The 12,167-nt window shown below is 38.2% G+C and overlaps 1 protein-coding gene across 4 annotated transcripts in view; it reads left to right on the top strand.

The window, feature by feature from the left end:
* ACSL3 (acyl-CoA synthetase long chain family member 3) overlaps positions 1 to 12,167 on the top strand; it is a 49,022-nt gene that overhangs the window by 21,405 nt on the left and 15,450 nt on the right. For all 4 annotated transcript variants that reach the window (XM_062005969.1, XM_062005967.1, XM_062005968.1 and 1 more), the window contains 3 exons: positions 3,290 to 3,467; positions 10,289 to 10,398; positions 11,645 to 11,783. In XM_062005969.1, coding sequence (XP_061861953.1) covers positions 3,290 to 3,467; positions 10,289 to 10,398; positions 11,645 to 11,783 — 427 coding nt within the window. The remainder of the gene's footprint in view (positions 1 to 3,289; positions 3,468 to 10,288; positions 10,399 to 11,644; positions 11,784 to 12,167) is intronic.

The following is a 12,167-nucleotide window of genomic DNA, read 5'->3' as shown; positions in this document are numbered from 1 at the left end:
GAGAGCTATCTGTTTGTTTCAGGGATTATTTTTGCTTATTTTGTTCTATTCTAAAAATAGTTTGTAATCAAGAACAGAATTAATGGAAACATAGTAAGTCATAGCAGGGAAAAGTAACCACGATTCTGGTGGGGAAAGTGATACATCTAAAGCCTGTGAGACTTGTCAAACTGTAAGCACGTGGGTAAGCACTTGGGAATCCAGAGAGTTAATCTATATAGCCAATACAGAAACTTAACAGTTGCAGGAAGGTTCTTGCCATTCCCAGTCATTGAGCAGTAAAAGAGTAGTTTATACTGCTGAAACACAGGCTGCTCTGTAAACTGTACTTTAGGGTGGGGTTTTTCATATGTGACAGGTGCAGTCCATATTTTCACATGAAAAAGGCCAAAAATGAACATTTCTCCGTGTTTTATGTGTAAAAAATTTTGTACAAGGAAACTTTTTAAGTTCATGATTGTAGATTTCCACACTACTGTCATGGTTCTCCAAGCCTTGTAAGCTACTTCCAAAAAGACTTTGAAAGGTGATGGAGATCAGGGAGTTTGACAGCTCTATGTGTGCCTCTACCTATTTGAGGTTTTGTGACACCTTCAAACAAAAAAACTTGGAATACAGTTGCTCTAAAATCCAGATTAAAGAAATATTCGCTCTGCAACAAGTATTTAGTCTCTATATTTTCCTGGGATTCAATACAATACTGATATGTAATAGCATTTTGCAATGCATGCAACGGATAACTCGGATGTTTTTAAGAACTCAGGGTTTCAGTCTGTTCAGAGGCTGCTGCACTAGAGGGCACTATTTTTCTATTTAACATAGTATTTTGAAGTAAATGTTCAGAGATGCAGTCCCTTCTGGTTTAGTGTTTGGTTTTATTTCCCTAATTAGTTCTCAGTAATTTAAACTTCTTGGACCATTCTTTTGCAGACTCTTGAACAGTTACTTTCTTTACACATGTAAGTAGTTATCTAGCATTAATAAGTTCATAAACTTGTAAAATGAAATGTATGTGAATATTTTAAATATTCTGACAACATCAGTCTTTACAGCTGTTTACAGTAGAAACTGTACAAGGGAAAATGCTAGTGAAAGCTGCTGAGGGAAGGGCTAAGAAAGGAGATGGATTTGGAGACATACTCAGACATAAGGAAGGATGAGAGAAACTATACCCCGATCTGCTTGTGTTTCTTGGCCTAATGGTTTGAGAGCAGTATCCCTGAGGCCATGCTGTAGGTAGAGTATAATGATGGAAAGAGTGTCACCAATGACTGCTATAAATTGGTTTCAACTGATGAGCTTGTCAAGAATTTCCAAGTCTGCCAAGGTACTGCTTTTGGGGCAAAAATGTGCCCCACTGGAATGAAAATTGCAAATTATTGAAATCAAGATGGACAGGAAGAGGTGCAACGTTTTCTTTGGAAGCACTAAAAGTTTTCCACACCAGAAATATCTTGTTGTGTTGGAATCAAAAGGAATTCTCGGGTCCTTTTCCTTGGGGGGCTGTGGCTGTGAGTGCCGGTAGCAGTGTGAGCCCTCTGGCCTGTGCTGCTGCAGATGTGGTCAGGCAGCAGTTCAGCTCTGATCCTCTCACTGGCTGTGGCAGAGAAATTCAATGTGATCTTTCTTCCTTTTTGGCCGTGAAACAGCCTATTTGCCAGTGAAAATGAGTTTCTGTAAATAAAACAGGAAAACCTGAGCAGATATTTGTGAGAAATACTTATTTTCTGCTGAAATTACTAAGTATTGCTATTGTTGGCATATACTGTTATTTATTATTGTTAAATGGTAAGGTATTTTCCCCTGAAAACATTTATGACATTTTCAGGTAGCTGCACCAGTCCTGAGTTAAGAAACAAAGTTCTGTCCTGCTGAACAAGTAGGATATTACTCAATATTCAGCAAGGCTGTAGTATGTGCAATTCACCCAACAGTAAACTTCAGCACTTTGAACAAGTGTTTTAGTAAAAGAAATCTTAAAAAAGAGTTTTTTCTTTCTTAAAAAAAAAAATGTATTTTTCTATTAAAGGTTGAGAGAGATTTTCAAATTGATTTTATTAAGGGAGTGGATGTGAAAACATAGACTCATTAGAAATGTAGGTACGTGCTAAAAAGTTGTTGAATATTACAACCCATGAGTCTGAAATTTAGTTCAAGCTGATACATGAAATGTGGAAAACAGAATGTGGGAGGAAGGAGAAGTTCTGGATGAGTTCCTGTGTGACTCACTCTAGGTGGTCCTGCTCTGGCAGGGGGTTTGAACTAGATGATCTTTTTGAGGTCCATTCCAGCCCTTGAGATTCTGTGATTCTGTGAAATGTCTGAAATACTTGAAAAATGAAAATTGGAATTTTCAAAATTGTGCGGGTGCTTGTAGAACTAGATGGGTAGGGTGTGATAATGTAGAGTCTAGATTTTCAGGGTAAGACATCTTCACACCACATCTGTATGTGAAAACATCTTGAGAGAGCCTCAAAGATATGTCCTAGCATATTGGTGAAAAAATAGTACTGCAAAGTGCAACTGCACACATAGAAATCTGTGATAGTGACCTGTAGACTGAAATCAATTTTTACTGCACACCAACTTTCCCATCTAGAAGAAAAGTGAAGTTGCTTAATGTTTTCCATGTGACTTTTCGGTACCGAGGTTTGCCAGTAATTTCCAGTCTAGTCATCTGTCCCACTTCTGTTTAACAGTAAAAAAGAGCAAAAAGGTTACTCTTCTCCCTGACATTTGTATCAGAACAAACAACGAGAAAGGGATTTCACAATTTCAGTCTGAGGACCCATTGATATACTGCTTTCAGTATTCCAGGTTCTCTATTTCATTTTTCAATAAGAATGAGCACATAAATATCATGTTTGTGCAGGAGAATTGTAGCCGAAATATCCAAGAAAGCAAGTACAAAGAATATATTAGACTAGCTAGTGCTTGTCACTTGTAAATAACCAACCCTTTGTAAAAACCAAGGGTGTGCAGGTCAGAGAACGACAGCCTTTCGGTGAGCTTTGAAGCTACGAAATACGGTGGGAATTACATGCATTTCTAATATGAAATAGAAACTGAGGTGATAACATATGTGGAGATACTGCAGTATTTGTGTTGGAACTTCCACAGCCCCTGTAGTTTTTGGCAAGAATATTAACAACTATCTTGTGTAAACTGCTGTTACAATTCAAGCAACTATTACCTCAACCATCTCTGAGTTTTTTCATGTGATTGGAGATGTAGTAGGACATGTGTTAAGGATTTTATTTTTCTAAATTGAATGTATTATTCTTCTTAGGTCATCCTTGGCAAGTACACCTGGCTTTCATATGAAGATGTATACATTAAAGCTGTTAATTTTGGAAATGGCTTAGCAGTATTGGGTCAGCAACCAAAGACTAACATTGCTATCTTTTGTGAGACTCGAGCTGAGTGGATGATTGCAGCACAGGCCTGCTTTATGTGCAACTACCAGCGTAAGTATGCGTCTTTCCTAAAAGTTTTGTCTTTTGATCTTTCAATGTGATCTGAAAATAAACTACTTTCTTACTTAACATAAAAAATTTATATAGAGTCTGTACGGAACACTTAAAGTGACAAATAAAAAATACTGCATAAGGTAGAGACTTTGTACTTCATAGTGTTTTGCTTTACTCAACAGAGAAACTTGCATCTGTTTGCAGATGCAGTATAGTATAAATATATAAGTATATATATACTATATATATAGTAATATACAGCTTTCTCAATGAATTTGGGAGGTTTATTTTCTTTTAATCTCAAATTAGTACAGATTCCCAAGTTTCTAAAAACAAATAAACAAAAATCACACATGAATTCATTGACTCAGTTTCAGGAGTTGATGTCAAGCCTTCATCTGTGCTTGTAAGTTTGGTTTTAACTGAGTATTTTGTCAGTTCTTAAATTCTGGTTTTGGTTAGAGTGTAGACCAGCATGCCTTTGTTATCTCTAAAAAGTGAAAGAGAATGAGTAAATCCTGACCTTATTTTGGAGAGCTCTTTAGAATTAAAAAGTTGCTTTGTAACTCTTTTTACCAAAACGAAGTCATTCCTTAACTCAGACCTTAGGCTGAGCTGACATACTGTTAATGGTTTTATGTTTTTATTTCTTCTGCCTGCCTCTTGGGTTTCTTATACTCCATTGCATGTCATTTAATACATCCTAATTTAACCTGAGTGCTGATTTAAGATTATGCCTAAGAACAATCTTGAATCCTAGTTATTCCTTTAGAAACCTTAAGATTATGTTTAAACAGCTCACCAAAACTAAAGTCAGTCTTGGTTGCATTTATAGTATCTGTTGTAGTAGTACACTAACTGGATCCTTAACCTTGGCAGATTAGATTCTGTGACCTGGATGGTACTTTTCATTTTCACATGAAGCAACTATTAGAGAAGTGTCTTTTGGGCTCTTCCATCTGATGACAGTCGTAGTCTCATTCTGTAACTTCTAGTTACTTATCCATTAGTCTTTTTATATTTTATTGTGGACACCACTAACTATTGGGGCAGAGCAGTCTGGCCAAGGAGAAAGTGCTTTCTTGGCAGTCTGTGAACTCTGGACTGTTGCAGGCTGTGTTGGAGGTGCCTCTGAGGAGTGGCAGAACAGGACAGACTGGTTGGAGCTATTCTTGCACAGCTTCACCTCACAGTACAGGGCAGAGACGGATGCAAAGGCAAGTCTGCTCCCCTTTCAGTTCTGTGTAGAAGGCCACAACTGTGTGTGAAGCAATCTCTGCTGCAGTAGAAAACCTCCTGTATACCCTAACCTAATCTCAGCCTAAGCACAAGGGTATGCCTAGGAGCTCTAGGCCTATTTCTGTTGCTGAGAAACCAGTTGAGTGCCAGTCTCTGTTTGGTGAAGGAATTGTTTTCAACTGTCTGTTTCATCATCACTCCTTAGTATGTCATTCACCTAACTGTAAGCCCAGCCTAGCTGTGTTCCCTGGGGCATTCAGGGAGACATTTCTCATTTCCCCATAGGGCACTCCAGAAGCTGCTATTTGTCACAGGCTTTGGCCTCTTCCATGCCACTTTCACCCTCCCTCAGTAAGGGATAGGCTGTAAAAGCCAGATGTGCAGAAATTCCTGATTTACAACTACCTCCACTGAAGATGTATGTCAATTAGAATTTGTCAGATTTTGGAAGCAAGCCTAAAAAGAAAATTATATTTTAAGTGGTCCCTTTCTGCTCTAAGCAAAGTCTGTTTCAGTTTCAGAAGCCGTATGTTCATGACTATATAACAGTTTTCATTTAAATAAGTCTTTACTGCAGGTCTATGCAGTTGTTTTGTGTATACTTTCATGCTGTAGCATTCCCACAGTTTTAAGAGTGGTGTTGGTTACAAGATGTACTGCCCTAACCCATACCACTTCAAAATCAGCCTGTTTGCCTGTATGATAACTGTCTCTACAAACATGGAAAAGGTGGATGTTTACACTATGACTTGGGCAAAGCCTTTGACATGATCTGTACTGTACTTGACATGATCCTGTCCTGTCTGTATAGCCAAACTATTTAGATAAAGACTGGATAAGTACCTAAGATGGATGAAGAAGTCATTGGGCCATTGGCTGAAAGGACTGTAATCAACAGGACAAAGTTAGTTGCCAGCCCTCAAGGAGTGATACTGAGTCCAATACTGTTTAATGTCTTTGTCCCATCATCCAAGCTTTCAATAGAGTGCAAGCACAGGAGGTCACAGCTTGTAGTGAGATGTGGGGAGCAGCCAGTGTACTGGAGGGCAGGGCTGGAAAAGCAGGCTGTCCAGAACTTCATGGAGTTTAATGGAGGCAATAGCAAATTCCAATGTGTGTGCTGAAATAGTTTGTGGGCCAGTGTAGGCTGGGGGACAGCTAGGTAGAGAAGAGCTTTCCAGAAAAGAACCTGGGGGTCCTGGTAGACAATGAGTCAACCTTGAGTACACAGTGCCTTCTTGCAGTGAAGACCTGATGCTTTTCCTTTTGAACACTAGTGAGACCACATCTGGAGTGCTGTGTCCAATTTAGGACTTCCCAGTAGACAAAAAAAATGACATTGACATACTGGAGCGAGTCCAGTGGAGGGCTGCCAAGATGCTGAAGGAGTTGGAGAACGTGACATGCAAAGAGAGGCTGATGAGTGGGTTGTGTTTAGCGTTAAGATGAGTGAGATGAGGTCTTGTTGATGTCTAAAATTATCTAATGGGAGCATACAGAAAAGATGAAGCCAGAGTCTGCACAGAGATGTGTTTCAGTAAGACTAGAGGCAACAGACACAAATTGAAGCATGGAAAATTTTTGTTGGATATTAGGACAAAGTTCTTCATGAGGGTGCTTAAATACCAGCACAAGAGAATTGAGTGGTTGCGAAATTGCCATCCTTGGAGATACTTAAAACCAGACTGACCATGGCCCTAAGCACTTAGCTGTAATGATCTGTTTTGTGCAGGTAATCTTTCCAGGTACCTTCCAAACTAAATTCAGTGCTATTTTTGGTCCTTTATTCAGTGAGTGGCTGCTGCTGACTTGCCTACCAGAGCAGAGATCTGCACACTGTTCTCAGATGAGATGCTGGTGTTCCTTTTGAACTACAGATCTGATTATCATAGAATTGCAGAATGGTGGGGGTTGGAAGGGACCTTTAAAGATCGTGTAGTCCAACCCCCGTGGTCAAGCAACTCTGCCTAGATCAGGTTACACAGGAACATATCCAGGCAGGTTTTGCAAACCTCCAGAGAAGGAGACTTCACACCCTCCCTGGGCAGCCTGTGCCAGGGCTCCCTCACTGGAATAGTAAAGAAGTTTTTCCTTAAGTTTAAGTAGAACTTTCTGTGTTCCAGCTTCTTTCCATTGCCCCTTGTCCTGTCACTGGACACTACAGAAAAAAGTGTTGCCCCATTGTCTTGACATACACCTTTTAAATACTTGTAAGTATTAATGAGGTCCCCCGTCAGTCTTCTGCAGATTAAACAGCCCCAGATCCCACAGCCTGTCCTCATAAGGAAGATGCACCGGTCCCCTGATCAACTTGGTGGCCCTGCACTGGACTCATGGAGACTCTGACCAGCAGTTCCCTGTCCCTCTTGAGCTGGGGAGCCCAGAACTGGACACAGGACTCCAGATGAGGCTTCACCATGGCAGAATAGAGGGGGAGCAGAACCTCCCTCAACCTGCTGGCCACACTCTTCTTGGTGCATCCTGGAATGCCATTGGCCTTCTTGGCCACGAGGGCACATTGCTGGCTCACATTTCATTTATTAAAAAAATAGAACTCTCAGGTGTCTCTGCAGAGCTGTTCTCCAGCAGATCAACCCCCAGCCTGTGCATGGGGTTGTTTCTCTTGCAATGCAGGACTCTGAACTTGTCCTTGTTGAACCTCTTGAGATTCATCTCTGCCCAACTCTCAATACACTGTGTCAGTTCTCTTTTATCCCTTTTGGGATCTATTAGATTTCTAGTGACTATCCTGGGAACAAAATGGAAAGGCTTATATCAATTTTTCTTCTTTGAAAGTTTAGTACATTGAGAAATTCTAGGAAATTTTCATAATTAGAGGGGGAAAAAAATCTGAGATAGCGGATGGATGTCGTGTGCAGAATGGCATGCATGTGTTTTTAGTTTTGTTGGATTAACGTTTGAAATTCCCTTATTGAGACGTGCTTCAGCACACTGTCTGACGTGGTATTTAACATCTAAGCTGTATGTCATCTTATGTGAACTTGGCTGACTCGTGTGCTGACAGATGATGATATTATCATGCAGTAGCCTCGGTCAGCTTGCTAAATGAGTTATAAAATTCAGATGATGCTGAAGAAGTAGCGTGGCAAGACATTGCTGAATGACTTATATTAGCATTTTTCAGTTTATGAGTTTCACAACACCTAACTGCTCTGGTAGCGTTGTGACATTCTTTCTGAATGGGAAATAGATTAAATCTGATGGTAAGTGCCCAGAACTGGTGTCTAGAGCAGATTCATCTGCTTCATCCGTAGTATTGGAGAGGATGCCTTTTGTACTACAGTACTAAAAAGGGGGAAAGTCATTTTTATGTTATGGATTACTTGCACAAACAAGTAATTTTATGATGAGCAATACTTGCTTGATTTCAAATTTTACGTTGTTTGAAGCTATTTAAGTGTTGTATTTGCAGGAGGTAGAGAAGGATTGATAGCTCAAAAACAGGACAAAAGTATTAACATGACAAGAGATTTTGTTCCAAACCATCTCTTCGTCATCTTTGTGAAGAGCTCTTCACCAGTGTGGGCAGATGAAATATCTGAGTATATAACCAAATAATGAAATGAATAGGAAAGGTTATGTTTCACTTTTTAATTATGTCTTCCTGAGGCTTGAGCAGAAGTGGTTTTGTCAGAATTGATTTGACTGAAGCCTTTAAAGGTATATTTTGCTTTTTATTTTTGATGGATGCTGGATGCTGAAATACTGAGTTTCACATTTTAGTTATACAGAAATGCATCGCAAAAGTATATTTGTTTCTTTAGGACAAGGCTTTGTTTTTGTATAGTAGCTGACAAATTCATCAGTGTTGGACTTTTAAAGCAGTATACCTAGCAGAAGTTTGGGTATCAGAGACTCACTTGTACTGTTGCGTGTGCAAAGATGAACACAAAAGATAATCTTTGGTATGTTTTCAAGAGAACAAGGAGAGAACCTAAACTTTCAGATTTCCCTGAAAAAGTTTAGATGCCAATGTGGAGTAGTGAGAATTTCCCAGATACGAGTCATTCTTCGCTTTTATTCTCTCCATGGTATCAATACATCATCATATAAATGACGTGTCTCTCTTTGTTTCTGTCATACAACTCTAAGTTGTCCTTGATGGACTGATTTGTAGATGAGTAACTACAGAAATGGTTGTTTCGAAGGTTACTTTCTTTCTGGGTAGTGTGTCATCTCAGTTGTGCATGTTGGCTTGGGGAAACTGAATTTCTGCTAGCTGTTTATATAACAGGGGTCACTGCAGTAAGTAGAGAGAGCTCGTGGGAACTAGTAGAGGCACTCTTCTGGACTTTGCTCCCACCAAATTAAAGAAAACACAGTGCATGTGCATTTGCCCTGTAACAGTTCTGAACTATGATGGACTGTTTTAACAGTGGAGGTCAACTATTTACTTTTCTGTGTAAGAAAACTGCTTTGAGTTCTTCCTTATTATGCTGCACTGGATTTCAAATCTGAGAAGACACAGATTTTTTTACTTTTTCTACAGTGAACATAGTATATTTACAGCCCTAAAGTACAATGGGGTGCCTTGTTTTAGTAATAATGTTGTTAAAATATCCAGCTAAATCCAGACTAAAACTACAAAAGAAACTCAGGTACCTAATGTGACAAAATTTTTAGCACTAATGTTGTAATTATTACTGCTTGTGTTGCTTGACCTTATAACTTTTTTTTTGTGATGCCCCTGTGAGCATTCTGTTGGGAAAACAGGAAGTTAGTATTGTTTTGAGAGTACTACCTTGCTTCCTTTTTGAGCTGCTTGTTTCTTCCAGTCTTTTCTCATGCAGTTCCTATTAAAGTGGCAGGAAATTAAATATGATTTAAAAATTGTTGATATGAAACAATTGTGATATAACACTCTGTTAAATGGGCTAATGAGCTGTCTTTAAATACAGGAAACAGTGTTTCTATAGTCAATCTCCTAACTGTTTTCTTTACTTACTAGTTTGTATTCTCATGATGTCAGTTCAATGTCTAATGATTGTGATGATTAAACCTTTATGATGTTTTAAATAGATGGGAGAATATGATAGCCAAAGATGTGTTTGAATGTGAGAATTAATCTGCTGATGACATGTATTACAATGTCACAGTAATTTCCTATTAGTGGTCAATTGTAAAAGTCTAGTAACAGAGCATGTGAATTCTGAAAAGAGAAGTCATGAAAATGAAAAGTGTTTCTTTCCTGTGTACAAGGGGAGTGTTAAATAGTGTATCAAACTGAGAACAGATGCCTACTTTTAAAATGCTAAAAGCCATGAAGGTACAAGAGTAACCTGGAAGAGAATTGCAAAGAAAGTGGTTTTGGTTCTCTCTAATTAAACCTTGATAAATAGTGAACAGTCACGTAGACAATGACTGTCCTTTATTCCTTCTAGGAGTAACTGAAAATTTCTCTGTATTTAAATCCCTGTAATATGTATTTTTAAAGCACAAAACTATACCACTCATATTAATTGACAAATCTTTTTATTGTGTTGCCTTTATTGTAAACTGTACTTAAAAGTGTAACAGAGATACACCATTTCCCCCCCCTCTCCCCTTTTCTGTTTCAGTTGTTACTCTGTATGCTACCCTGGGAGGTCCAGCAATAGTACATGGGCTAAATGAAACAGAGGTGACCACCATCATTACTAGTAAAGAATTGATGCAAACAAAATTGAAGGTCAGAAAACTGTTCTCTATTTATCTCTTTCTACTCTGTCTGTTCATTATTGTTAAAAGGCTTCCTTCCATTGTACAGAGCAATGATTTATTGTCTTTCTATAGGGCAGACTCTTAGAGTAAGATTTACATATCCATCTTCATGTATAGTCAAAAAGATAGTTAGCCTTCAGTGGGATTTATGTTCTTTGCTGACTGGAGAACAGGATGAGCAGTTTGCATTTATTAAGAGCTGCAATGCTGCCTGGAATAACACCTTTACAAGAAACTGCTCTGGTTTCTGAGTGGATTTAGTACCTATAAATTTAATAGTTGAAGCAAATAAGAAGAACAGAAAAACTTATAAGCTGTATATAAATAGCTAAATCCGATCATCTTCCTGATTTATTGTTGGATGTTTTCCCAGCAGAGAATGGCTTTTAAATCTAAAGATGGGTGCTTGAAGGGTTGGAGCTGTTTTCCAGTGTGGAAGAAAGCTTGTTAAACATTAGAACAAGTCCAAAACATTTTTGACTTACTGACTGAGATTGAATACACAAGTGGAACGACTCATATGCATAAGTTTCATCATCGTGTTTTTGGGGAACAAGACCTTTCACAGAAGGGAATTGTTTTAATGAAAAGCTGCACTCTTGTGGAATTTTGAATGAGAATTTACCAAACTCATTTTTTCTTCTTTTTAAAGTTACTAGAATGACAGCATATATAATGCACATTTATTTTAGCTTGTAGTAGGAGAATGAATGTCTTCTGCTAGAGATGATAATCATCTCTTCTTCCACTAGAACACAGATAAAAATTTTAGAACTCACATTTTACTTGAAACGCTCAACCAGTGCTTCACTAATAATTTCCCATATTTTTGCTAGCTGTTGCTTTTTTAAAATAACATGGTAGTAAGAATTATTGTGAGCTCAGTGTTGCCAATTTCTCGTTGTCTTCTGTATGAGTGGAAAGTCAATTATCTCTACAAATCATTTCAGTCTTATTTCTGTGCTTTTCTTGAAATAAGATTCAGATCAGTAAATGATTGGGAAAGTTTTTGGACTTGTAAGTGGAAAGTTCAATCCATCCCACAACTGTAAATGTGGAAAGTTTTGCAGCCATTTGAGCTAGACAAGTTTATCCTCTGATGTTTTAAATCCTCTAATATTTTATGTCAATGTTTTTTAAAATATATACAGTATGTAGGAGGTTTTTTTTCATGTCACAAAGCTCAGGTTCTGAACATGTGTTCATTTGCACAGGAAATTGTTTCTCAAGTTCCATTACTGCGACATATTATTACAGTGGATGGCAAACCAACAACGTGGTCAGAGTTTCCCAAGGGTGTCATTGTTCACACTATGGCATCTGTGCAAGCTATGGGGGCCAAGGCAGATACTGGTAGGTTATCTCTTCTTTCTATTTGGATCACCTCATTTGTTCTTCTACACTGACCGTGTTGAGTAAACTTGGGGAATTGACAAATCTCAAAAAATTCTGCAGTGATTAACCTTCTATCATCTGCCTTTTTTAAGAGTAAAACCTGTGGGATTTTTAGGTTTGTTTATTGCATTTCTGAAACTATCAGTTTACTGTGTAACTTCTTGAAATCTACTTCAGTCTATGCCATGTTTTTAGAATTAGAATTCAGAATTTCAGAAGGTGCTTTAGCTGTTTTCATAAGACATTTTTATTCTTGCCTCTGAAGAGCTGCTAAACCTAGTATGTTAAATTTCATTATATTCAGTAGTTTCTCCTGTTCTCATTATTTGTATTTTCAAATCT

This window comes from Colius striatus, chromosome 12 (genome assembly GCF_028858725.1).
Source record: "Colius striatus isolate bColStr4 chromosome 12, bColStr4.1.hap1, whole genome shotgun sequence".
In the NCBI taxonomy this organism is placed as follows: Eukaryota; Metazoa; Chordata; class Aves; order Coliiformes; family Coliidae; genus Colius; species Colius striatus.
Note: the sequence above shows the minus strand (reverse complement) of the source record. Positions and strands in the feature narration are given on the sequence as shown.